The following is a 27,134-nucleotide window of genomic DNA, read 5'->3' as shown; positions in this document are numbered from 1 at the left end:
TGTGTGTTTATATAATAAGACAGTATCTCATGAACTCAGGGTGACCTCAAACTCACTATGTATCCCTGGATGACCTTGAACTAACTCTGACTCTAAAGTAAGCCTCTAACTCACTGCAGCTGTATTCTAAGTCCCTGCCCTATTGTTCAAACCACAGAGGAGTTTTTTTTTTTGTTTGTTAAAGATTTCTGTCTCTTCCCCACCGCTGCCTCCCCTTTCCCTCCCCCTCCCCCAATCAAGTCCTTCCTCACCAGCCCAAAGAGCAATCAGGGTTCTCTGCCCTGTGGGAAGTCCAAGGACCACCCACCTCCATCCAGGTCTAGTAATGTGAGCATCCAAACTGCCTAGGCTCCCACAAAGCCTTTTGTTTTGTTTTGTTTTTTGGTGGGGTTGGGGGTTCGAGTCATTAGGTTTTTCTATGTAGCTCTGGTTGTCCTAGAACTCACTCTTTAGACCAGGCTGGCCTCAAATTCACAGATTCCCCTGCCTCTGCCTCTCAAGTGCGGGGGGGAATTAAAGGCGTGCGCCACCACCATCCAGCCACAGAAGAGATTTAAGGCCCTTTGGTCCTTTAAGTATCTTCATACCCTTTCTATATTCATTCCTTAAAGCTGAATAGTGCAAATCTTGCTCGTAGGATGAATTGAGCCTGAGGGCTCAGTGAATCACCACCCCACCTACCCACCCTTTGTACTCTGCCACATAAGGAAATTCCCAGAATATTCTAGGTAGAATGGGTTATTCAGAGCTGGACAGACTGCTCCCTTGAGCCACTGGAAGGTTAAGGGCAGCCAATTCTATTTCAGGCTTTCTCCTGTGGGCCTGTCAGATCTGCTGAAGGCATGAATGATGTGTCTTGCAAAGATTCTTCTGCCCAGCAAAGTTCCCAGGAAGCCAGTGCCAATTTTGAAATCTTGGGAAGAAACTGCCCTGCCTCCACACTGTAGGCCCATATTTTTATATGATGTGGCAGCCAGGCTCTAAAGCCATAGTCCCCACCTGAGGTGGTCAGGTATCCTGCCAGGCAGGCTGTCGCCAACCTAACAAAAGGTCAGGATGTTTTGCCCCTTCCTTTGTAATTTGGAGGATGCCTTATAGAGATGTTGATTCAAACCTACCAGACAGCTAACACACACAGCAGACAGGTAGTTGTGGATGTGACTGGAAGCCAGTCACCTGGTTACCTAGGAGACAGAATGCTAATGTATTTCCCCTAAGTTATGGTATTAAGACTGTTTGGAGAATAAACGGAGGAATTTCTTCAGGATGTGAACTCAGGATTTTTTTTTTTTTTCCAAGACAGGGTTTCTCTGTGGTTTTGGAGCCTGTCCTGGAACTAGCTCTTGTAGACCAGGCTGGTCTCGAACTCACAGAGATCCGCCTGCCTCTGCCTCCCAAGTGCTGGGATTAAAGGCATGCGCCCCCACTGCCCATCATTAATTCTGACACTTTATTTTTGCTTTTCTGTCCCATTCCGCCCCCCCCCCCCCCGCCCGACTTTATCCTAAGGCTTATGAGAGCAAAAACCTTTATTTCTCTGTTCTCTTTTTGCATAAGGTTTTTTCTTATTATTTAATTTTTATTTTATGAGTATGAGTGTTTTGCCTGCTTGTATGTCTGTGTACCATATCCGCCTGGTGTTTATGGAGGCCAAAAGAGAGTGTCAGATCCCCTAGAACTGCAGTGAAAACAGTTGTCAGCTACCATCCTTAGTGCTTAGAAAGTGAACCTGAGTCCTCTGTAAGAATCGTCAGCATTCTTAACTACTGAGCCACCTCTTTAGCCTCTTGTGCATTTTTGTTCTGTGTTGTTTTGTTATGTCTTGGAAGGTAGTTTGGTTCAGCACAACGCAGTAGCTGGTGTTGATTCAAACTTCGGGATCCTGACCCCGAGTAGTTTATTTTAGGTATATTTAATCACAGCACAATTTGTTGTCATTTTTTCTGGTAACTAAATCCCTGTGAACAATAAAGCTCAAGACAAAATTACATCAAAACTCTTTGTAAAGCACAAGTGACATCTTCTTCCATGAAGATGGGTTCCATGGATTAACTGAGAAAAACAAGCTCGTTGTAAGGGTCTGGGGAGGAGCCGGTGTGGTCTCAGCCACACAGATAGCACAAAGGTCACAAGGCTATTAACCAGCAGCCCTCTGGGTGGAAAATGGGTTATTTGTTTTTCCCCTTGAAGAGCCAAGCCTGTGTGTTTAACATTCCTGGTTCCCTCAGTGCTTCTCCGTGAGCACAAGGGCCTCAGTGCCTCCTACACCTGGAGTCTCCTTGTTCCGCTCTTGCCCCGCTGAGGAACAGCTGCCTTCCTCAGGCTTGAGTCTCCAGCACTGCCTGTGACCAAATTCTGCAGGGAGCCCTCTGTGTGCCACCAGTGCCCGGCTGCCTAGGAAGTTTTCTGTCCGCTAACCAATCCTAGTGTCGTTGTGTATTGGTTCTGAGTGTAGAGACAACTTTTTTTTTTGTATGTGTGATGGGGCCCTACCACTGAGCTATATTCCCAACCTGCAATTCCTTACCCACATTTCTTACCATACCTCTTCCTTACCCCAGTATACACACACACACACATACACACACACACCACACCTCACCACTCCTTATTCTAACCTTAAGAGCTGGAGCCTACAGAAATTCTAGCTGTCTTACCCCTTCTCTCTTCCCTAATCTTCCCATACTACTATGAGTCTGCCAAGGAAAACAGAGAACAATTCAGAGCTTCAGCCATGTCTCCAGAAACCTGAAACAGAGGTGGTATGAGGCTGGAAAATGGCAGGTTATTCTTTAGAAGCTGGAGTCCTCAGCCTCCTGAGGCTTCTTGCTGAAGCAGGCTAGGCTATGTATCCTGAGGCCCACTCTGGCCTCCTCCCACCGGGAGGCTCTTTTAGACATATCCAGGGCTTCTTTTCCTCTTTCTGGCTGATGTGTTGGCAGGTCTTGCCTTGGACAGGTGGTAGAGGGGCATGGCAACCCGGTTCTCTATCAGGGTTTGGTAGTCCCTCACCAGGTCTTCGCTCAGGGGCACACAGGGCAGCCGAGCCAGTTTCAGCACCTTCTCCTGGTAGTGCGGCTGTGGGTTTGGGCAGGGCCAGTTCTTGGTGAAATTATTGGGAAGTGGGTTGGGTAGGATCTGGAGACCCCAAGGCTCAAGCCTTCCGCCATCAGAGATGAACTGAGACCTGTTGGGAAAGTGGTTCAGAGACAGCAGAGTCAAGGGAAGGTTCCAGGCATGGTAGGGAGAGGTGGAAAGGGCAGGTGATGATTCCCAGCAGCTACTGGGGATCAGGCTATATACCAGCTGGGCTGCATTTTAACTGTGTCTAGCTGTACGTCTTTTATCCTTTGGACAACTGTATAGTATATCACCTAAGTTTTTTAAACTTATTTTATTTTATTTTTTTTCTTAAATATTTATTTATTTATTATATATACAATATTCTGTCTGTGTGTATGCCTGCAGGCCAGAAGAGGGCACCAGACCTCATTACAGATGGTTGTGAGCCACCATGTGGTTGCTGGGAATTGAACTCAGGACCTTTGGAAGAGCAGACAATGTTCTTAACCGCTGAGCCATCTCTCCAGCCCCTACTTATTTTATTTTATTTTGGTTTTTCTAGACAGGGTTTCTCTGTGGTTTTGGAGCCTGTCCTGGAACTAGCTCTTGTAGACCAGGCTGGTCTTGAACTCACATAGATCCGCCTGCCTCTGCCTCCCAAGTGCTGGGATTAAAGGCGTGCGCTACCACCACCCGGCTCTGTTACATTTTTTAAAAATAATTTATTTAACTTTATTTTATGTGAATTGGTGTGAAGGTATCAGATTCCCTGGAACTGGAGTTACAGACAGTTGTGAGCTGCCATGTAGGTGCTGGGTCTTCTGGAAGAAAAGCCAGCTCTCCCAACGGCTGAGCCATCTCTCCAGCCCCTGTGACATATTTTTTTTGTGCTTATTAATTTTAATATTTTATGAGTGTCTTGCCTGCATGTTGCCGTGTACACCACTTGTTAGCCTGGTGCCAAGGGAAGTTAGAAGAAGGCATAAGATCCCCTTAGTCTAGAGTTACAGACGATTGTGAGCTGCCATATGGGTAGCAGCCAGTGCTCTTAACTGCTGAGCCATCTCTCCAGCCCCTCACCTAGATTCTTCTTAAATATGTATGTGTTGCTAGGGATTGAACCCAGGGCCTTGCATGTGCTTGGCCAGCACTCCACTACTGAGCTACACCCCAGTCTGATTTTCCACTCTTGGCTTCCTTCTTTCTTTTTTTCCTTCTCAGTCTGTAGTCCAGGCTGTTCTCCATCTTGAGATCCTCTTGCTTCCTCCTCCAGAGGTTTCTACCGTCACGCCTGACTCTATTTTTTATCTAAATTCCAGCCATTCTTCGCCTCTTTTTCTACTAATGCGGAGCAGATGGTAAGACCGCTGAACTCAGCGTAGCATGGCAGGCAACTTCCTCTTCCGTGCTGGCCTGTAGCATTAAATTGAACAGGAGCAAATTGACTTAAAAACAAAAACAACAGCACGGTTGAATAGTAGCAGATTTTCTGTGCTTCAAGAGGCTCCGTACCTGGCTCAGCAGATATTCCTGTCGGCTGCCTTTGGTTTATTCGAGGTTCTCAGCTGCAGCTACACATGACAATCACCCCAGAAACTTTATTGTTGTTCATTTGTTATTATTATATTTTTATTACTATTGCTGTTGTTAGTGCAGAAACGGAACTTTGAACTCTTGCATAGTAAATAAGAAGCTATATTCCCGAGCTACGCCCCCACCCCTGGGATAGTTTGTAAAGTTCCCCAGGGATGTAGCCTAGTAGACACCTTGCCAAACGCATACAAGACCTTGAGTTTCTATGCAGAGGGTCCTAGGGATTAAGATAGAATCTCATGTAGCCAGACCATGTCTAGTTCATGTGGTGCTAGGCACTGAACCGAGGACTTCATGCATGCTAGGCGAACACTCTGTCAACTAACTGAGCTCACTCAACTAACACCCATCCACTCTCTTTTCTGAAAGAAGGTCTCATATAGTCCAGGCTAGCCTCCAACTTACTAAGTAGCCAAAGGTGGCCTTGAATTCCTGACCCGCCTGCCTCAGTCTCTTCCAACTGCCAGGATTATAGGCGTGCACCACCACGTCCTTCACGATTGCAAATCTTTCTGAAATGCCTGTGCGCCACACATTAGTTACCAATAGTCTTCACGTGCAGACAGAGAGAGAGAGAGAGAGAGAGAGAGCTGAGTTCCTCAATGTGACTCACCTGAAGTCACCAAACTCTGGTGCCATGTTTTAAAAATTGAATGTGTATGTCTATAAACACACATGTGTAAGGTACATGCGTGCAGCGTGTGCAGGTGCTGGTGCAGGCCAGAGAAAGCTCTCAGTACCCTGCTCTCTCACTCTCTGCCTTACTTTCTTGAGGCGGAGTCTCTCACAAAATCTGAAGCCCAACATTTCGGTGAGGCTAGTTGGCCAGTGAGCTCCTAGAAGCTGCCTGGCTATCTCCCAGCATCCCTGGGGTTACAAGTATGCACGGTTGTGCCCAGCTATTTCTACATGGGCGTGGAGGTGTTGAACTCAGGTTCCTGTGCTTGGGCAGCAAGTGCTTACCCACTGAGTCATCTCCATGTGTGCACCTGAGTGCAGAGCTGGAGGTTAAACCTGGCCTTGTACATACTAAACAAGTGCCCTCCCCTAAGCTGCCCAGGCTTCACTATTTGTTTTTCTTCTTCTTCTTCTTCTTCTTCTTCTTTTCTTCTTCTTCTTCTTCTTCTTCTTCTTCTTCTTCTTCTTCTTCTTCTTCTTCTTCTTCTTCTTCTTCTTTTAATTAAAAATCTCTGCTGGTAGGTGGTAATGCATGCTTTTAATCCCAGCACTCCAGAGGCAGAGGCAGGTGAGTCTCTGTGAGTTTGAGGCCAACCTGGTCTACAAATTCAGCTCCAAGACAGCCAAGGCAACACAAAGAAACCATGTCTTGAAAACCAAGACAAAACCTCAAGCTAGGTATGATGGCATATACTTTAATCCTAGAGCTGTGAGTTTCAGGCCAGCCACGGTTATATAGAAACACCCTGTCTCCAAAAAAAGAAAAAAATTCTATTAGGGCTGGAGAAATGACGCCGTGGTCAAGAAATGGCTTAGCGCTCTATCAGAAGTGCAGTGTTCAGATCCTAGCATCTATGCCAGGTTGCTCACAAAATCCTGTGACTCAAGCTCCAAGGGATCTGATGCCCCTTTCTGGCCTCACAAGCATTGTGCACATGTGCGCACGCGTGCACACACACACACACACACACACACACACACACACACAAGCAGTTCCCTCTGAGGTCTGTCTCTTCAGAGACCACCCCAGTGGGGCCTAGATGGTTCTAGCCCCTCCTCTGTAACCCTCTGAAGACCTTCTAACCTACACTGCAGCTCACAGGAGTCCTGCCCGCCCACACATTTCTGTAATATCAGCTTTCTACAGTTTTTATTACATTATACATAATGCATTTTATTGTATTTTTATTCCTGTATATAACATATTTGAATCATATTCCCTCTCATTATCCTTTCTTGTCTTCCTTTCCTAGGGACCCCCTTCCTGTTCCCAGTTAGTGTGTGTGGCCCACTGCATTTCTGTAGGATTACTTACAGACACCTGTGCACCTTAGCAGTGGCTCCACCCTTGAAAGAAATGTCTCCCCTCCAAGAACTGTCAACTTGCCTATTAGCCCTGGGGAGGGAGAGGTGCATCCTTCCCTCCCTCCCTCCACTCCTCCCAGACAAGATAAGATCTAACTTTGGTTCAATTTCTTTCTCCCACCTTTCTTTCCTTTCCTTTGAGGAGGATAGACTCCAAGGCCCTGGGCATATAAGCAAGTACTCCACCTCCGAGCTGTACTCTAAGCTCCTGGTTTGGTTCTTTTACATACTGACAACCTGGTTCATACTTATCCTGTGACGTAAGTGTTTCTGATCCTTCTTTACCAATTGAGCCTGGAGAATCCAAGCCACTTGTCAAAATGATACTCTCTGGGTCTGAAAAATCTGACCCCAGGTTTCATTTCTGCTTCCTCTATTAATAATGGACTTTACTGGACAGATGTGGTGGTATATGTCTCTAATCCTGGAACTTTGGAGGCGAAAGCAGGAGAATCATGAGTTCAAGGCCAGCCTTGGCCACATGAGACTCCAGCTGTAAAAAGGAGGAGGGGAGATTTACTAGGGGTTTAATACTCTTGTGCATCGGGCAGGTAATATATTCTATATTCTCCTTGTTTTAAAAAAAGGAAAGGAAGGATAGAGGGAAGGAAGGAAGGAAGGAAGGAAGGGAAAGGAGAAAGAAAAGGAAAGGGAAGGAAGGAAGGAAAAGAAAGGAAAGAAGAAAGAGGGAAGGCCTAGAGATGTCTCAGTGGTTAAGCATACTGGGTGCTTTCCCAGTGGACCCAAGTTCAATTTCCAGCACTCACATGGGCCACTCTCAACTGTCTGTAACTCTAGTTCCAGGGAACTTGACCACCTTTTCTGGCTTCCTTAGGCACCAGGCATACTTGTGGTGTACAGACATACATTCAGGCAAAACATTCGTACACATAATTTTTTTTAAAAAACTTAAAAAGAAAAAAATGACAGCCAGGCATGATGGCATGCATATGTAATCCTAGCACTCAAGAGACAGACTGGAGAATTGCCATCAAGGCCAGCCTGGACAATATAGTGAGATCCTGCCTCAATAGAAGAAAATAAACATAATAATGACACCCACCAACTCTCTCTCATATACACCCTGTGGGTGTTTTGCAGGTATAGTGTGGCTATGGTAGGTGTCTCTTCTATCTCTTAAAGCCAGGGACCGAATTACATTTCTCAGTATCCCTAGGCCAAGCAGAAGTTAAATTCACAGTACCCTCTCTCCATTTTTAGTTAGATAACCAAGTGCCTTTCCCCGTTATTCCCACCCCTCCATCTGCACCATCTGGCCAGCTACTTTCAGGAAGCAGTTGGGGGTGTGGCTCCACGGCAGAACCCTTGTTTGGTGTTTGCAAGGCCGTGGGTTCCAACTGCACAGAAGAAAACGTCTCAGATGACCATGAGTTGGAAAGTTGGAGATGCAAATTAGATACCAAAACAGGACTGGGAAGCCGTGGGAGGGGCACATGAACATGGGCGGGATCACTGCCTGGGAAGGGGTGAGCTTACTTCTTGAAGTTTGGTGGGGGCAGAATATTGCCGTGGGCATCGAGTGGAGGGGCCCTCAGTTCGCTCCTCAGCTTGAGTCTCTCCACCTCCTTCAGTTCTCTCACGGCTCTCAGAATCACTTGGTTCTCTCTGTTCACGTCCGTGAAGATGGGGGTAGCGCTGATGAAGGTCAGGAAGCTGTGTGGGCCCATCCAGGAGGGCGGAGGAATGGCAGGTTGTGCAGCAGGGAGACGGTGTCCATTGGAATGGGTCAACCAGCGCCAGACATTACTGTCATAGGGTATGTCTGGCCTGGTGGGGAAGGTGGCAGGCAGACGCCCCACATCGAGCCATGTGTGAAAGCCCCAGGTGTGCTTGGTTTCATCCTTCCAAGGATAGCGTGCCTGGTGATAAACCTTAGACTTCATCTCTGTGTATGGTGGCTGCTTCAGGGCCAGCTTGTGGTAGGGTTGCTGGGTGAAGCCTGGCAAGTCTCTGGCCTCTCTGGGGAGGAGGAACTCACGCTGAGTCCAAGTCTGGTCGGTGGGGTAGGATTCTCTGGCATGGACCATCTAGGGAGACACAAAAGAGAGCCTAGAAGGGCTATGCCCGCAGAGCAGGATGCTGCAAGAAGTGCCCTGCTCTCCTTCCCAGGCACAAGCTGCCAGCCTCCAATCCAGGACTCATCAGGACGCAGATGACCTCCACGAAAAGGTGTCTCTCCATTCCCGCTGTCATCAGGTGTATATACATACGCGTGCATAAGACCGTTCCTAAGTCAGGAGAGAACCTTGGATATTGCTCATCTTTTTTTTTTTTTTTTTTGAGACAGGGTATCTCTCACTGGTCTAGGAATTATATTGGTCTGGCTACAGACTGGCCATCAGCCATTAAGTCTCAAGAGTCCACCTCTCCCTACCCCAACTCCCAGCCCTGGGATTATTAAGTGTTACCACTTAAAACTTTATTACCTGAAAAGGATTTATTTTTACTTTATGAGTGTTTTGCCTGCAAGAATGTGTGTGTGCCATGTGTGTGCTTGTTACTCTTGGAGGGCAGACTGGGGGACCCAACAGAATTAAAGATGGTCGTGAGCTGCCGTGTAGGTGTTGGGAATTTAACCCAGGTCCTCTGCAAGAGCAGCAAATGCTCTTAATCACCGAGCAATTTCTCCAGTTCCCTGCAAAAAGTTTTACACAAGTTCTTGTGATTGAACTCTGGTTGTAACACTTGTATAGCAAGCGCTTCACAAACTGAACTAGCTCTCTTAACATTGGCAGCTTGACAGGATAGAGAATCATATAGGATGCAAGTCTCTGGCACGTTCGAAGGGGCCTGTCTAGAGTAGATTAACTGAGGTGGAACGATCCGCATTAACTCTGATGCCACCATGCAGAAGAAAGCTGAGCACCAGCATTTACCTTCCTGACTGCCGACAAACTCCTACCATGATCGACTACAGGGCCCTTAATTTTGCTTGTCAGGTATTTTGCTTTAATGACACTAGCAATTGCCCCAATCCAAATAATATTCTCCGTATCATTTCCATAGACTTATCAAATCTCATTCTTTTTCTAGTTATTAATTTTGGCTTTGATTTCCCACTCTCTCAACTTGTTCTTTAAAAATGATATATAATTGCATCTTGGGTTTAAAATTTTTATCTTTTTAAAAATTCATGTGTATATTTGTGCACGACATACATGCCTGGTGCCAAAGGAGGAGGTCAGGAGAGGACATCGGATGCCCTGAGCTGGAGTTAGAGATGGTGTGAGCCACCATGTAGGTGCTGGGAGCCTGGCTCCTCTGGAAGAGTAGCCAGGGCTCTTAAACGCTGAGCATCTCTAGGTCCTACTTACACTTAAGGTTTTATTTATTTAGTGTATATGTGTGTTATGGTGTGAGCGTGGAAGTCAGAGGTCAACTTACAGAAATCAATTCTCTCCTTCCACTACGAGTTCCAAGGAACTCAGGTGTCAGGCTTGGTGGCAAATGCCTTAACTCTCATTGGCCTCACCACTTCCTTTAGCACTCTCCTCCGTTCTGACGTCCTCATGTGTGTCCCTGTAGACACATCAGGCCTGGGGGGAGGATCCATCCCAGCCATTCTAGCAACATCCTTTCCCTTGTTCCTGTCCTGGCCACACCCTAGGAAGTCTCCCTAAAGGAGGGCCAGGTAGCTTTCCACCCCAGTCTTCTTATTACCTGTTGTCGTTGGCACTTTCCCCTCATTTCTCACTCAAAGATCAGCTGGGCTAGAAAGCATCTAGAATGTTCTTTCCTTATCTTTTCTGTCTGTCTGCCACAAAACACGGGGCCCCTTCCTTTCCTAAAACTCCATGAGAAAATACCCAGTTCTGCTATGGTTTGTCTAAGTGTCCCTCAAAGGCCGGTCTAAATGACTTGGTTTCAGCCTGAGGACTGACTGGGAGAATCTCAGGTCGGGGGACACAGTGGGATCCAGGGCCCTTCCTGCCTCTTTGCTTCTTGAGGTGAGCACCTGCTGTGCCATGTTCTCCCTCCATGAGTTGCCTCACAGGTCTAGGGCAGCAAGGCCAAATGGCCGCACACTGAAGGAAGCCTCTATGAGCCCCAGTTATCACCAGCACTCTGTCACCGCAGTAGAAAACTGACAAAATCGGCAACAAAGCCCCTATTTCAGATGTAAAGACCCTGTTACAGTAAGGAATTCACAGGAGGCCTCGCTCAACTAAGTGGCAGAGTTCAGGTTTAAGCTGTGTTCAACCTCAGCAGACTTAGCTGTGTGAAGCATGACTAAGCCTGTTCATGGTCCGACCAGGGCAGAAGACTATAGTTCTTCCCTCTCACCCACTCCAAAACCCCACCAGTTTCTTCAGCATCATCTCCTACACACATTTCCTTAAAATTAAAATCTAGTGCATGTGCATACACATGCATGTCATAGCATGTGAAGGTCTGAGGGCAGCTTGTAGGAGTCCATCTTCTTCCACCACGTGGGTTCTAGAGATGGAGCTCAGGGTGTCAGGCATAGCGGCCAGTGTCCTGACTACATGAACCATCTTGTTGGCTTGTTTGCAGGTTTATTTTCTCCTTCCTTTTGATTTTGTGAGATAAGATCTTGTGTGTAGCCTTGGTGGACCAAGCCACTGAGTGCTAACATTACAGGTGTTCCTCACTGGACCTAACTCTCTAAGTCTTTTCTACAAGAGCACCTCAGAGGCATGGCCTGAGAGCTAACACAAACATGCCTCGTCGATCCCAAGCATGGCAATACATGGTATTAACTTGTTAGGAGGTAGAGGCAGATTTCCACAGATCGGACAAAAACCTGGCCTAGGCGTGAACTTCAACCAGGACTATATAGGGAGGTTCAAACAAATCCAAAACTTCGCCCAAATGGCAAATATCTATAATACCCGCCCTTGGAAGGCTGAGACAGGACTACTGTAGGCTGACAGTATCAGGCTAGCCAGGACTACTAGCAAAACTGCCTCGAAAAAACAAAAACAGACCCCCTGAAATCTGAAAATGCAAGATCCCAAATGCCGAAAAATCTGATTTTTTTCCCCCTGGACAAGGGCATGGTGTCACAAGTAGAAAATTCCACATTTGGCTTTTGCAATCGGTCTCAAATATCAAACATCCTAAAAATACTGCATGCATTAAGTCACATTCAGGCTGGGTGTAAGATACATACTAAACAGAGAAATGTTATGGGCAGTTATGGGTCTGTTTATGACACACAAACACTCCAAAATCCAAAAATCCCAAAGCTAACAGTAGCTCTGCTTCCATGCGCTTTAGATAAGGCCCCATCCACCCGTGCTAGCCAGGCTCCTCCTCCTCCTCCTCCCCACGCTCCAAACTCAGCATATCATAGGATGAAGGCAGAAGAGCTTGTGTACCAGAAGCCTGTTGCTCAGGACACATGAAAGGGCGGCTGCAGAGGCGGCTCCACTCTACCTGTAGGAAAGGCTCCCTGACATGAGGCACATCGTCCACGCCTGGCATTTGGAGGGATCTTCCCCTGCTGCTGGCCATTCTTCCTCTGAGCCACAGAGCCAGGAGGGGAGGCTTTGGGAAAAGCCCTCTCTGGTACCATTGTTTGCTGCTAGGGTTGCTATGGTGATGCTTCCTGACTAGTGCTGCTGGGAGGAGACTGCCTGTCCTGGGAGGCTCTTCAGTCCCTGATGCCTTCCTGGTGAGGTAGGGAGGGGGCGGGGCTGTCAGTTCTGGTTACAAGATGTGCTTCCAGGAGGACCTCGTCTGGGAGGTTTGGGGAGGAGGAAGTACACAGGCTCTCAGGCTTGGGGCTGGGATAGAAGTAAAGAGACCCCTGCAAAGGGCCCAGCTTTCTGGCCTGAATGTTGAATGGCTTGGGAGGGGAATTGAGGCCTACAAGTGCTGTGTTACTTGAGGAGTCGACAGGAGCCCAGGTCAGAGTTTGGGCCATGGAACTAGGTGGCAGGGAAGAGGTGGGCAGGACTTTGTAGAGCCAGGATCTCATGTAGCTGGACTGGCAGATCCTCCTGCCTCTCTCTACCTCAAGGACTGAGATTATAGCTATGAACCACATCAGACAAAACCGGCAATTTCTGTGTCAGAAAAGAGTGTGGGAGGAACTTCTGTGAAAGGCCCTGGCCATCATCTCCAGTCTCCACCACTGCCCCTCATTCAAGTCCTCGAGACCAGCAGTGCCACCCTGGGTTTTATTCAGTAGGTAGTTACAGTAGTGTTCTTGTGCTGGCTTGTGTATCGGAGCCCAGGGTGGCTCTTTGCAAAGCTCAGGTGCAAGCTAAGGAAGCCAGGCAGGTCAGGGGTCACTTCCTCCTTCTCAGGCCTCGGTCTGAGCTCTCAATGCTGGCTTCCTGGCATGATCAGGAACACTATCAGAGAACACCTAACAGGACGCATGTGAGCACCCATCCCCCACACCCAAACCCAACAGGCTTTTCTACCAGGACCACTGGGTTGGAAACATGGGGGTGTCAGGAAAGGGCAGTAAGCGGGATCCCGGCAAGCCAACCTGTATGTCTAGATACATAGAGAACCCACAAGTGTGGAAGAAACTGCACCGCAGGTCCTTCCCCCAAAGGCTGCAAGCAGAATCCAAGTGCAGCCCTTGTCACCCCACCGGCTCCTGGCAGTCTCTAGATAATGATCTAAGAAAATAAGCTTACAGTTATAATTAGAGGGCAATTTGGGGGACTTACACCATTTACAAGGGTTTTCCTGCCAGGAGCAGCAGGTGACTATGGGGCACTTCCTGATGGCCACTGCTTTTGTCACGCCCACCCTTCGGGTACCAGCAGAGAGAGTGGAGGACTCAGACTTCTGGAGACCCTGCTGCATGCACAGGTCCCAGCAGTGGCTTCGATGTGACTATCTCTTGGCATAATTAGGTAAAGGGCTCAGCGCAGCCCTTGCATGGCAGCTTCCCTCAGAGGGCTTGGGGTACACTGAGCCTTGTACTACCCAGTCACACAAGTGCCAGGATAGTGAGCAGCTTGAGTAGCAAAGACAAGGCCTTGGCTCTATCGCAGCTCAGGGATGAACTGAGCCCAGTTGATGTTGTCAGGGCCCAGAGGGTCCTCTTCCAGGCCAGGGAAGCTGATGTCTAGAAGGATCTTGCTGAGGCTGTCGTTCATTGTGTCCAAGACCAGGCCTTCTGTGAGAGAACGGTTGGCTGAAAGGCTGGGGACCTGTGGCTCGGGGTAGTCTGGCTTGGGGACCTCAAGATGTGGAGGCGGAGAGCTGCTGAAGGGGTCAGAGGCAAGGTCAAAGGGTTCTGAGTTGAGGAGCTCCCGGGGTGAGTCAAAAAGGGGAACACTTTTCAGAGGTGTGGTATTCAGCTCCATCAGCCCCAGGGAGTCAGGCAAGGGGCCAAAGGTGCCCTGGGGGGTTCGTACTGGGCTGAAATCTAACCCCCCAACTTTGGCTGGGGGTGTAAGCCTCCAGGACTCAGGGGTTCTGGAGAGCACAGACTTGCTAGGAGTGGAGGAGATGGGCAATGTCTCCTTGACGGGGGTCTTGAAAGGCACCCCCTCCTCTTGAGGGCAGTCGAGCTGGAACGCAGGCTCTGACGACTCCGCCAGGAGTAGGGGCTCCATGGCCGGCTGTAATGTGCTGGGGTCCTCTGAGAAGAGCAGTTCAGGCTCATCCAGACAGGGTGGCCGGAGGTGCTGTTTCCTCCGAGAGCGGCTCATCTCCCTCTTCTCTCTTCGCTTGGTCACCAGCATTTCCGAGACACACCGGGCTGGGGACTGGCGACCACAATAGGACTTCTTGGGCTTTGGGGTAGGAGAGCAGGAAGAATCTTCCCAGGAATTGGACAGTTCCTCTTTCAGTGACGCACACGGAGAGGGCCACTCTTCCAAGGGAGGGCTCTCCACTTTGACAGGCCTCTCGAAGGGTGTCAAGTCCTCCCCAGGCTGGATTTCTTCCTCCTTAATGGACTGAATAGGAAGCAAAGGCAATAGCCCTTCTTCAAGCAGGGGTTTTTCCTCCTTCACTGGTCCAGCAGCAGGAAGTGGGGCGATCCCTTCATTGGCTAGCAGTACCTTGGGTGCAATTCGGACTCGCTTGCTATGACGAGCGAGCTCTGAGCTCCTAAGTGAAGCTGCCAGAGGCAATGGCATCTTTACCGAGGGCTGTAACACCAGAGACTGGTTCACTGGGAACTGGATGGGCACCAGGTATGAGCTGACCCGTGGGAGCAGAGGCTTCATCTTCCGCCCTAGGAGGAAGCAGGAGAGATCAGAGGTAGCAAAGCTATGGGTTCGCTACTTCCCACTCCAGGAGCCCTGCTTAACTGTGCATTCGGATCCTTTAAGTTGGAGACAGAAGCTGAAGCTAGGCCCCAGAACCAGATCAGGAGGTCTGAGGCCCACTCCCATACTCACGTGCGCCCAGCGGGAGTTCAGTTTTGATGGTCACATTTCTACGGAGCTCAGGATTGGGTCGTTTCTGCTGCTGCTTTTGGGAAGAGAAAGAAACCAGGGCTAGTAAGGTGAGGGGAGAGAACAGAACCCCAATAACTTGAGCTTATGCAATTGGCCTAACCAACAACCCAATGACTAGAAAAAGCTAGTTTGAACGATGGATGCAGGTAAGTACAATCTGTCAAGCCATGCTGGGGGAAAAATGGACAGAAACAGACATATGAGGAGAGGACAGGACAATGCGACACCATGATCCTCACCACCCCCAGGGAATGCAACAGCTACCGGAGAGACAAAGGAAAGGCAGGCTGAGAGAACAGGCTGCTGCTGCTGCCTGCAAGGCCCATGCCATGCACTTGTCCTTGCAGTGGCAGGTCCTGCAGTGCCCAGTTTGCTCTGCTCAGCACACCTTTGTGATGCTGTGTTTAGGGCTAGCAGCCATGGGGCCAAACACAGTCCCCTCCCCACATCACAGCTTCTCTGCCCACTAAAGCCATGCTGAGCAGTGAAGGAAAATAAGGCCAAGCCCCGAGCCAGAGGAAAAGAATCTTACTGATTCCAAGTTCTCAGGCGATTGTGGAGACCCTGGTTCCAGTGGCTGGGTGGCGGCCAGGCATCGAGGGAGAGAAATGAGATGAAGTTACCACTAATGTGGTCAATCTACCCAGACTAGGAAGAAACCTATTTGATGGGTGCCAAGAGACACCATGGATAATGGTCCCTTCCAGAAGAACAGCACAGCAACCGCATCCTTATGGGTACTAGAAGTTCCCAAAACAACTTTTTTCCTGAAAACGTGTTCTTGTGGCTCCATTTCTGGTCTCTAGACTTAAAAAAAGGTTTCTTTGGAGCAATACTGAAATACAAATTATAGGGCTGGAAGGATGGCTCAGTGGGTAAGACAGACTGCTGTATAAGCATAAGGATCCGAGTTCAGATCCCAGCCCTGCACTGAAAAATAAAGTCAGGGCTGGCCACGCAAGTGCTTATACCCCAGTACTATGAGGTGGGGGTGGAGACAGGCGGATTCACGGGTTTGCCGACAATCAACGTATTCCAGTTTCAACGAGAGACTTCATCCCAAGGAAACGAAAGTGACAGAACAGGACACCCATGCCATTACTAGGCCCATCCCAGATTCATTCTCCAGAACCCCATATTAGAGACCTGGAAGCTGTAGTAACAATGGTCTACTTACAGGGGAAGTTAGAAAAATATTTCTCGATTTTGGACCAGAACAGTTCTCTTTGAGCTCTGGTCTAATGCAAAGGAGTGTTATTTGGTATCTGTTACCTGAGGTCAGGGCACTATGCAAGCCATTAACTGGTTCTAGCGCTCTCTCAGTCAGAGAACGTCAGGAGGAACACTGCTCCTTTCCAGAGGCTCTATAACCAACAACTCTGGCTCTCTAGCTCAAACCGGGGGAATCACCTTAAACACTTGGTCCAACGTCAAGTAGCGATTGGCACTTGGGTGAATGGTCCAGAAAGAAACCTTGCCATTGGCAGACGTCTCCCGCACAAACATGTCATGGAGAGAAAGGTTGTGACGAATGGAGTTCTGAAAGGGAAAGGCGAACAGTTAGTAGCTCCGTGAGCTGGGGAAACATCACCCTTGGAGTCTCCCGCTATCATCAGCAGAGACTATGCGCAGGGTCCTTGCAATCTGACCTGCTGGCACCTCCCTTTCTGAGGTGCCACACTGCAGAGCTAACCTCAGCCATACACCCCAGGAGATAGATTGGTGACACCCCTTCAGTTGGTTACAAAATCAATAAACCATAACAACAAAAAACAGATCTAGCTTATCTCCAGGCTATTAAAGTCTTGGGCTGGAAGCGTCCCTCTCTGTTCCTGCGCTCTATCCCAGTGCAGGACAGAGGTGAATGGAACCCTGAAAAGGAACTTTACACCTGCAACTTCTGCCTCATCATCTGAGTGGAAAAATAAAGACAGGCAAAGCCGGGCACTCTGTGTTTTCCAGAAGTGTACCACGCTCTTTGGCATCAGGAGAGGTAAGAAGACTGCTGCCCACTGCACGATCCAGAGAAACACCGAAGGTACAGGAGCAGCAGCAGGAAAAACTATCTCTGTGCCTGAACACATGGCACACACCCATATTCCCAGTACTTAGGAAGACAAGGCAGGAAGATGCAGAGTTCAGCTAGGCTGGGTTACCTAGCAAGAGCCTATCTCAGAGACTGGAAATCTTGATTTTAGAGATCTAGGAAGATGCCAATGTGAGGATCAGATACAACTGTAGCACTGCTGCCACCGGTGGCCCAGGTGTCAGACAGCCCAGGTGTCAGACAGCCCAGGTGTCAGACAGCCCAGGTGTCAGACAGCCCAGGTGTCAGCACTGCAGGCAAGCCATGCAGGGCAGGCTGCAGAGAGGACACGAGGGCACATGCTGGGTCAAATAGGAGTCAGATGTCATTCTTCCTGGCAAATCCCACTTCAAACCCAGGCTCTTGCGCGTGGCAGGTAAGTACTCTGCCACTGAGCTACATCTCCAGTCTGGCAAGTCCCATTCTACCCAAGCTTTTCGATGTAATGCAAGGGACTGAAAGATGGGTAAAGGTACCTGCTGCCAAGCCTGAGCTCAATCCCAGAACTCACACTGAGAGACAACTCTGACCTTCACATGCCCACCACACACAGACCTCTCTGCAACAAGCAAATAAGTAAATGCAAATACATATATGTGTATATATACATATGTACTTTCTGATTCTGACACAGATTCCCAGGCATTTGTCTTGGAGTCCCAGTGCATGAGATAAAGAACAAGACACACCTGCCCAGTGGGTATGGTGGCACACATTTGCACCCCTATCTGCTCCCGAGGTTGAAACAGGAAGACTGGAAGTTTGAGGCCAGCCAGTCAAACATAGTAAGACTGTCTCAAAAAGGGAGAAAAAGAAAAGGCCCGGCCCACTAGATGTTCCAGGAAGTTAATCTCTCATAATTTTTTTATATTATTTTTCATTACGACACAATCTGAAGCAGAGTGAGAAAGAGTTATACCATAATGACCTTCACATCAGCTATGGTGCACAGTACCTTCCAGCCTGGCTTGGCGATGTGCTTAAAATAGGGGAAGTGGTCCTCAATCCACGTGTAGATATCCTTCAAGGTCATACGCTTTCTCTCAGTGCTGTTGATGGCAAATTGTATCATGGCCATGTAAGAGTAGGGTGGCCTCTCAGACACAGAGTCCTGCCAAGACGTGGACGCTCCTGAGGGCTCCTCAACCTGTGTGGTGCGAGTAGTCGAAGGGAGAGGGACCGGAGAGTGACACAGAGTTCATGGAAACCACCCCACCCCCAGCCCGCTGAGCAGCACTTCTCAACCTTCCTAACGCTGGCCCTTTAATAACAGCTCCTCATGTTGTGCTGTCCCCCAGCCATAAGATTATTTTGTTGTTTCTTCCTAACAATACTTTTGCTACTGTTATGAATCATAATGTAAATATCTGATATGTGACCCCAATTACCACTGCTCTAGTCTATACTAAAAACAAACTTTTCCCTCGCCCTGAAATAGGGTTTATTTGCAGAGCTACACAGAGTTCTGGAACTCACTCTGTAGACCACGCTGGCCTTGAACTCACAAAGATCTGCCTGCCTCTGCCTCCCAAGTGCTGGGGTTAAAGACCTTTGCCACCTCTGACCAGAAAAACACGCTTCTTTGAGACCACTATTTCATAATGGAATTAAGTTTGCGATCAGTGATCAGGCATTGTTAGTCTAGACCCCCAGCAATTAGGAACTGATTCACTTCCATCCTCTTCCTGAAGATAAATTGCCTGATAAGAAGCCTAGAGGCTGGGAACGTACCTAGCTCAGTTGGCACAAGATTTGCCCAACATGCATGAAGGCCTGGGCTGGATCTCCAGCACCACATGAATGGACTATGGTGACACAGACGTCTGCAATGTCAGCAGTAGGGCAGAGTGACCTAGAACTCAAGGTCATCCTCAACCTTTTCTTTTGGTTTTTCAAGACAGGGTTTCTTTGTGTAGCTTTAGAGCCTGTCCTGGAACTCACTCTGTAGACCACCAGGCTGGCCTCGAACTCACAGAGATCTGCCTGCCTCTGCCTCCCGAGTGCTGGGATTAAAGGCGCGTGCCAACACTGCCCGGGCTCAAAACCTTTTCTAAACTAGCCTAAGCTACATCATAAGACCCTGTCTATTAAAAACAAAAAACAACTGGAGTCTCTTCCAGCTAATTCTCTAGTTGGGGTCTGCAGGATGGTTTGTACGAATCCATGCCCGTTTTCAGACCTGCAGGGCGAAAGTCTTAGGTCTCAGTTCCATGTGTGGTCCTGACGGACTGTAAACCATCCTGTTTCAGTGTTTGTAGAGCAGCCACAGTCAAGTGTGGGGCAAACGCTTTAAAGGACACAAAGATCTGATCATTCAGTTTAAAATGTTGAGATATAGCTTTACACATACAAACTGTATTGGTTTTTTTTTTTTTATTGTTGTTGTTGTTTATTTTGTTTTGTTTTGTTGTTTTTCGAGACAGGGTTTCTCTGTGTAATTGGTGCCTCTCCTGGATCTCGCTCTGTAGACCAGGCTGGCCTCAAACTCAGAGACTTGCCTGCCTCTGACCCGCCCCGCCGAGTGCTGGGATTAAAGGCATGTGTCAATACTGCCCGGCCAAAAAAAAAAAAAATTAAAGAAAAATTACACAGAAAAGCAAAAGCACTAAGTGGTGTCAATAAGAGAAGTTGGATGTTCCGCTCCAGTAGCTCCTCGATCCATTTCCCTTCTTAGAAACCCCCTGCACTAAGCGGTTCTGACTTCCCTAATGAGTGAGGGACAGAACAGTTCGTTCACCTTAGCCTGATTCTGCTCCAGGTGACAATTCTCCTTCTCCTCCATCTCCTGCTTAATGCTGCAGGGGCCCAGCCCGTCAGAACTCATCTTCCCAAGCCACTGGATATTGGTTAAGCTGTTGTCCAGCGTGCAGCCTGCCGCTTCGCCACCAGCTATAAGGAAAACAACCCAAGACTCCATTAGCAGCCTCTTCGGATGTCCTGCAGCTCCATCAAAATTGATGGCTGGAGATAACCCTCCAGCTCAGCTCTTAGGGACAGGGAACACACGGTAAATCACAAATCACTGTGGCTCTAAGTTACTCTGCCTCCTGATGGACTTGAGAAACTCAGGAACGCTGAACTCCATCTCAATGTGTCAGATAGAACCTTAGGCATCTGTCAAGGCAATTTTTTGGATAGCTACAAAAGAAAATAATTTTTCTCCCCCAGACTCCAATTTATCCCTTTAACATGGAGATTTACTTCCTTACTGGATTACGGCGGTCTGAATAAGAACGGTCCCTATACGCTCATTTTTGAATGCTTAGTCAGCAAGTAGCACCTTCTCAAAGGATTAGGAGATGTGGCCTTGTTGAAGGAAGTGTGTCACTGTGGGTGGGCTTTGAGGTTTCAAAAGCCTGTGTCAGGCCCAGCTTCTCTCTGCCTCTCTCAGCCCACAGATCAGGATGTAGCTCTCAGCTACTGCCTCAGTGCCTGCCTAAATGCTGCCACACTCCCCACCGTGGTGAAAAATGGACTAAACCTCTGAAACTAAGCAAGCCCCCACTTAAATGCTTCCTTTCATAAGAGTTGCCTTGGGCATGGTGTCTCTTCAGAGCAATAGAACAGTGACTAAGACACAGGTCCGTACAAAGAATAAATCAAATCAACCAACCAGTCAATCAACAAATCCTTTTCCAACATAAAGAGAGAGATGGGAATGTTACATTACGGTAACCCTTTCAACAGTGCCCAGATGGTTTGCTCAGAGTTTCAGGATAAAGAAAAGCGAGCCTTTGTCGTGGCCCCTCCTAGATTCCTATCTATCACATTCATCAGCTCGACTGACTGCAGGCGGGGAGGAGAAAGGCCAGCCTTCACACCCCTCTGCCTTATAAACCACATACCACAGGTTTCCTGTCTTTGCCTTGGAAGGGCTCCAGGTGGCTTGGGAACAGGCACACCCTTAGCTGCTGGCTTTGGTCCCAACGTCTCAGTGCTCGCTTCAGTCCTCTTGGAATCATGGCTGGTTTGGGCTTGCGGCTGGGGACCAGGAGGGTGAGATGAGGTCCCCCCAGAGCTGATGAGGATGAACTTGTTGGGTCCACTGCTGCCGCTCTCTTTCCCTTTGGCAGTTAGTGCTGTGATGATGCTTTGGATGTCGGCATTGTTGGGGATGGCCACCACTTGTGTGTTGGGCATGGTGGGGTGGTTGATGATCTTGATTCCAGCTGGAAACTTACAGGAACTGGACTCTGCCACCTCCTGGGAGGCCTGTGCTTGAGTAGGCTCCTGCTGGGCAGGGGCTCTCTTTGCTTCTTCCTCTGCTGTTTCTCCTGGGGCATTTTGAACAGGAAGGGGCAGCCTCCGTCTTTTGAGAATCAGTGGCCGCCGGGGGCTGGTTCTCATCATGAAGCTGTGCTCTCGCTCTCCATTGAGAATCACAAGCACTGACCCTGCAGGGGCAAGGAGAAGCTTGGTATCACAGAGTGGCGGAGTGGAGACAAACTGGAAGGGGTCCTTCGTACGAATGGTCACAAGCAGAAGCCCAGAGGCCCAGGGGAATGCTGGCGGTGTCCCTGTCGAGCCCTCAGACAATAAGGACAGAACCTGGATTTGTTGTACACTTGTAATCCCAGAACCTACAAAGTTTAAGGCCACCCTCAGCCAGATAGTGAGTTCAAGGTCAGCATGGGCCACATGAGACATTGTCTCAAAAAATGAAATAAAATGAAATGAATGAATGAAGCACTACTACTGACCAAGGAAAGCTAAAAATTACAGTAAGCAAGCAATTCAAGTGGAGAACATGGGACTGAATTGGAGCCAATGATCTCCTGGAAGCTCACTATTGGCCAGGCCGTGGATATAACACAACTTAGCGAGAGGGTGCTTGTTAGCTTCTGCAAGGCCCTAGGTTCAGTTCCCAGCATTACAAAAAAGCAAACAAAACCCAGATTGTTTGGGGTTGGCAAAATGGCTCAGTGAGTTAAATCGCCTGCTGCTAAGCCTGACACCTGAATTCAATCCCTGGGACAAGGGTGAAAGGAGAGAACCAACTCCAACATGTGGGTGCCACCCCCCAATAAACATGTGAAAACATTGTTTTTTAATGTTTGGATATCAGAATAAGTGAGATGACATCTATAACAAGGGGGAAAAACTGCCGGTCCCCCAGAATTCAGAAAGTCACTTGCAAGGACTGTAGAGAGAGGTGAAAGACCAGAGAATGGATGGACAAGTGGGAGAATGGATGGACAAGTGGGAGAATGGATGGACAAGTGGCAATTAGGAGTCCTGACAAAACTCTGATTCTGCAACCCAGTCTGTGATACAGTCTTGGTGCTTTTTTATCTGCAGGTCAGAGGTTCGGTGCACATAGTCAGAGGCACCTATGAAATCACCTCCTAGCCTGCAGGATCTCCCAAGGGGGGGGGGGGAACTTCCCTATTCAAAGCCTATTGCAAAACCGTGAAGTCAACGATTTCACATTTTCACTGCTGGCCATTGAACACACAGTAGGTAAGGACTCTACTACCTCTGAGCTAAACCCACAGTGTTGTTTTTCCAGGAGGAGACATAGTCTCTTCTAGCCTAGGTCGGTCTCAAACAATGCAGCTGACCTTACATTTCTGATTCTCCTGCCTACACCTGCTAGAGTCACAGGCCTGGCCATGAGCCAGGTTTTTGTGTTGCTTGGGATTGAACCCAGGGCTCTGTGATGCTTGGTTAGTGCTCTACAATAAAACCCCAGTCCTCTTGCTTTACAAAACAAAACAGTAACATCTCTGTACTTGCAAATATTTATGGCATTTGAGTTTTGTAAGTATGTTACTTTATATACCTTAACTTTCTGCTTCAAAGTAAGATTGTAATGCCCATCTCTGATGCGGGATTCCCCTCTGTATGCTATGAATATGTTTTAGTACCATCGGTTAATAAAGAAGCTGCCAGCCGGGGTAACAAACTAGCAGTCTTGGTTTACACATCTCCTGCCTACTAGGATGTTGCTACCATTAATATGCTCAAGGTGGCTTTTATTTTTGAGACAATCTTATGTAGTCCAGGCTGGCTTTGAACTGCTGAGCCTTTGGACCCCACTTTTGTAAATACTGAGATTACAGACATTTGCCACCATGCCTGACCATGCTAAAGTGCCTCTGAAATGCTAAGGGAGTAGTCTTTTCTTTAGAAGAAGCATTTTATAGATTTTCATAGATATACAAAATAACTTATCATTAATTTAAATCCTGTCATTCTATTTTGAATGACAAGAAACAGGGAAACCAGCTCCTTTTTTTAGGACACCTGCCAAAAAAGGATTACCCATTTTTGACATTTGCCAGCTGCTTAGGGTTCTTAGGTCCCGTCCATCCTGTGGCTTCCTTTTCTTTATATTTCCTTTTCTCTACCTTCAAATCTCAGTTTTCATTTTGCTTCACATTACACCCCACCCCAATCAAGTAGCAGACACCCCCACACCACAGGGTATTTCTCGTTGACCTTTTCTCTTCCTAATACTCCCTAATACCTTCGAACCGGACGCGACTTGCAGAGTCACCCCCATTCTCCACACCGAACCGGGAACCTTGCAACACTCAGCTAAGGATCCCGCCCTGCAACCGTGGAGGCGGAGGCAGGGTTGACCGCCTGTGCAGGCTCAGAGGGCAGGTCTGTTCCCAGGACCTCCGGGTGCTCGGAGAAGGCGGCGGGAAGGCCGAGGCCGGCCGGCTCACACCTTCTGCCCGGCGGTCCCCATCGCCCCCTCGCGCCCCGCAGCCTCGGCAGTCCCGACTCCGAGCCCTCCCCTGGCCCGGCCCGGCCCGGGACTTCCTTTCTGCACCGCACTCACCTCACACGCCACGGCTGCTCCAGGCGGGGCCGAGGCAGGCCCGGGCGGCGGGTCCCGGAGGGACGGCCGGGGTGGGAGCCCGGGGCGGGGTGCGGGGGGAGCCCGGGCCGGGGGTGGGTCCCGCAGCGCCGCTTTCAGTTGTTCCGCTGTTTGAAATTGGCGCCGGCGGAGCGTTGCGGTCACGTGACGGAGCGTCGCCAATCGGCACCGGCTTGTCTCCGGGTTCCGGCCCCGAACGCTCGGCGTCCGGAGGAGCGGCGGCCGCGGCCGGGAGGGCGGGTAAGGCGGTCTCCGGGGCTCGAGGGGCGGCGGGAGGGACGCGCGGGCGGCGGCCAGCGGGCGGCTCCGCCCCGGCTCTCCAGGGAGTCCCCGTGGTCGACTTCCTTCCGGGGCAGCGCACGTCACTCTGCCGGTGGGCGACCCGCTCGGCCAGCCCTGGTCTCCGGTCCAGCCCTCGGTGCTGCGCGGCCCCGGCTGCGGGATCGTGCCCTGCGGGTGCTCCGCCCCGTCCAGCCTCGAGGGAGACAGGAGTTCATTTACTTACCGGACAGACTTTACGGAGCCGGAGACACGGTGGCAGATCGGGGCGTCCCTTCCCGAGGCCCACCGTCTGGTGGAGAGGGAGCACGGAAGGAGATAAACAGACCGGTAGAATTCTAGCTGCGGAGGAACAAGTTAGAGGCGGGTAGGTTTTGTCTGATACAAGGTCTCCCCATGTGTAGAATTCTCGATCCTCGTGTCTCCGCCTTCGGAGTAGCTGAGGTCACCTCCTCGCAGCCTCGAAAGACACTTGGAATATTTTAATGAGAAAATCTTGGCTTAGGACAGGGAAGGCTCCTTTTATTTTTATTTTTTCAATTTAATGAACCGAGACGCGGTGTAAGATCTGTACCTCACTACACAGAAGGGTGGGAAACCGAAGTCTGCTTTGACTGTGAGTGCAAAGGCTGAAAGGTCATGGGATTTGAACTAAGGCGCAGGAGTGCGGTGTGCTTTGAGACTGGAAGGCCTTCAGCCTTGTTGAGTTTTGTCCTTATCTAATAATTAAGGAAAGCCAGTCAAGAGTTGTGTAATGCCCAAATCCGTGGGTCCCGACAAAAGCCAACAAAGGAGACCAAGTACCATATGTAAAAGCAAAGAGCCTTTATTTTAATCAAGTTTGCAAACTCGCTCTCTCCGCATGTCCAACATATTGGAATATCCAGAGAGCCCCAAGCTCAATTAGAATTGGGTTTTTAGGGGCTGGAGAGCTAGCTCAGAGGTTGAGAGACTGCTCTTCGGTTCTGAGTTCGATTCCCAGCAACCACATGATGGCTCACGCCCATCTGTAATGAAATCTGGTGCCCTCTTCTGGCCTGCAGACATATATACAGACAGAACACTGTATACATAATAAATAAATCTTTAAAAAAGAATTGGGTAAGCTATTGAGACTCCAGACTCCATTTAAATTTATCGATGGCCAGAGTCCCAGGTGATAATGGTTGGAAGTAAAGAACTTCCTTTGGATGAGCTGCCCAGACTTTGCTTTCATGGCTGCCCCCCACATCAGCAGCTAGGCCTGTGGGCCATAACACTAATCCTGGGGTGAGACAAAAGGATCTCGAGTTAGAGGCCAGTCTGGACTGCAGAGTGAGACCCCATCTGAAAAATAAAACTGGCCTCCCAGAGACAGCCGGATCACTGAAACTGAGGCCTGCCAAGGCTACATAGTAAGACACTGCCTCAAATAAAAGCAAGCAAAGGGCCGGACGGTGGTGGTGCACGCCTGTAATCCCAGCACTCCGGAGGCAGAGGCAGGCAGATCTCTGTGAGTTCGAGACCAGCCTGGTCTACAAGAGCTAGTTCCAGGACAGGCTCCAAAACCACAGAGAAACCCTGTCTCGAAAAACCAAAAAAAAAAAAGCAAGCAAAGGTTGAGCAGAAGTGAGTCAGAACCTGAGTTAACATTTGGTTTGGGCACGTCTGTAAGAGATTATCTACATTAGATTAAGGTGGGATAACTCCACCCTGAATGCTTATGCTCCCAACTTGTGAACTGGGGACCTGGACTCACTAAAATCGAGAAAACCAGCTGAGCACATTCCTCTGCTTCCTGCCGGCTAAAGTGTGTGCCCAGCTGCCTTCAGGTCCCAGCTGCCACGACTCCCCCAACACAAGACTGTTTGCAGGAACTGTAAGCCAGAATAGCCCTTCCTTCCTTAGCTTGCTTTCCTGGGGTATTGACGCCAGCAACGGAACAAGCACCTAGTGCTGCAGGCATGCCTTGTAACCCCAACACCTGGGGATGCGGAGTCTACACAGTGAACGTGAAGCCAGCCTAGGCTGCGTGAGACCTTGTCTCAAAAACGTCAAAATAATTGTTAGAGGGGGCTGGAGAGATGGCTCAGTGGTTAAGAGCATTGCCTGCTCTTCCAAAGGTCCTGAGTTCAATTCCCAGCAACCACATGGTGGCTCACAACCATCTGTAATAGGGTCTGGTGCCCTCTTCTGGCCTGCAGGCAGACACACAGACAGAATATTGTATACATAATAAATAAATATTTAAAAAAAAATAATTGTTAGAGGGCCGGTATATAGCCAAGGGCTATAGGCCTGAGGTTCAACATGAAAACCAAAAAGAATATATTTTCTTCAAAGTCATGCAAGGGTAGGGGAAACAGGTAGATACAGATGTCAGGAAGGAACCACCTGGGTGGTAAGTGCATTGGGCTCACTGTGTGACCCAGTTGGCTTTTCTTTATATTCCAGAGAATCTGTGGGGTGGGCATGGTTTTTTTAATTTTGTTTTATGTGCATTGGTGTTTTGCCTACATGTATGTCTGTATGAGGGTGTCAGGTCCCCTAGAACTGGAGTTTTAAACAGTTGTGAGCTGCCATGTGGGTGCTGGGAATTGAACCCGTATCCTCTGGGATAACAGCCACTGCTCTTAACTGTTGAGCCATCTCTCCAGCCTCTTGGGTGATCACAAGGTTCTGTCTGAAAATCTCTAGTGAATACTCACCCCAACTCCACACTCATTTGGCCTCACTGGCTCTCCTGACCCGGTGCTGACACCATGTCTAATCTTAGTGTTGTCGTTCATCCTTTGAAAAAGGACCTTAACACACGGCTCACTGTGTATCCCCCACTGCCATG

At 49.0% G+C, this 27,134-nt stretch overlaps 3 protein-coding genes across 12 annotated transcripts in view; 1 reads left to right on the top strand and 2 right to left on the bottom strand.

Moving 5' to 3' along the window:
• Tex52 (testis expressed 52) overlaps positions 1-12,706 on the bottom strand; it is a 25,750-nt gene extending 13,044 nt beyond the window's left edge. For 3 of the 6 annotated variants that reach the window (XM_050121965.1, XM_050121966.1, XM_050121968.1), the window contains exon 1: positions 12,121-12,706. In XM_050121965.1, coding sequence (XP_049977922.1) covers positions 12,121-12,198 — 78 coding nt within the window. In that variant the 5' untranslated portion in view covers positions 12,199-12,706. The other 3 variants (XM_050121963.1, XM_050121964.1, XM_050121967.1) reach the window with 3 other exon arrangements.
• A 146-nt stretch (positions 12,707-12,852) lies between these two features.
• Foxm1 (forkhead box M1) lies at positions 12,853-24,138 on the bottom strand. 3 transcript variants are annotated; one of them, XM_050121959.1, is made up of 8 exons: positions 23,996-24,138; positions 21,051-21,599; positions 19,943-20,094; positions 18,161-18,352; positions 16,530-16,658; positions 15,652-15,696; positions 15,060-15,132; positions 12,853-14,893 (listed from the first exon to the last, which is right to left on the bottom strand). In XM_050121959.1, exons 2-8 carry the CDS (start codon positions 21,553-21,555, stop codon positions 13,692-13,694), a joined length of 2,298 nt encoding a protein of 765 aa, XP_049977916.1. In that variant the 5' UTR covers positions 21,556-21,599; positions 23,996-24,138; the 3' UTR covers positions 12,853-13,691. The 3 variants fall into 3 exon arrangements, with proteins under 3 accessions (XP_049977916.1, XP_049977917.1, XP_049977918.1); XM_050121960.1 differs by having other exon boundaries at positions 15,060-15,129; XM_050121961.1 differs by lacking the exon at positions 15,652-15,696 and having other exon boundaries at positions 15,060-15,129.
• A 20-nt stretch (positions 24,139-24,158) lies between these two features.
• The window catches only part of Rhno1 (RAD9-HUS1-RAD1 interacting nuclear orphan 1), an 11,344-nt gene continuing 8,368 nt past the window's right edge, over positions 24,159-27,134 (top strand). The window contains exons 1-2 of one of the 3 annotated variants that reach the window (XM_050121970.1): positions 24,159-24,274; positions 24,547-24,680. The gene's annotated coding sequence lies outside the window, so the exon portion shown is untranslated. The other 2 variants (XM_050121971.1, XM_050121969.1) reach the window with 2 other exon arrangements.

Source organism: Alexandromys fortis, unplaced genomic scaffold (genome assembly GCF_014885135.2).
Source record: "Alexandromys fortis isolate MF-2015 unplaced genomic scaffold, M_Fortis_MF-2015_v1.1 scaffold_208, whole genome shotgun sequence".
Taxonomy (NCBI): Eukaryota; Metazoa; Chordata; class Mammalia; order Rodentia; family Cricetidae; genus Alexandromys; species Alexandromys fortis.
Note: the sequence above shows the minus strand (reverse complement) of the source record. Positions and strands in the feature narration are given on the sequence as shown.

Coding starts and splice junctions, on each gene's coding strand:
- Foxm1 (XM_050121959.1), bottom strand. CDS start 21,555: ATGATGAGAACCAGCCCCCGGCGGCCACTGATTCTCAAAAGACGGAGG. Junction 20,095..21,050: donor GCAAAGACAGGAAACCTGTG/GTATGTGGTTTA, acceptor TTTTCCTTATAG/CTGGTGGCGAAGCGGCAGGC. Junction 18,353..19,942: donor TGGAGCAGAATCAGGCTAAG/GTGAACGAACTG, acceptor CGCACCACACAG/GTTGAGGAGCCCTCAGGAGC.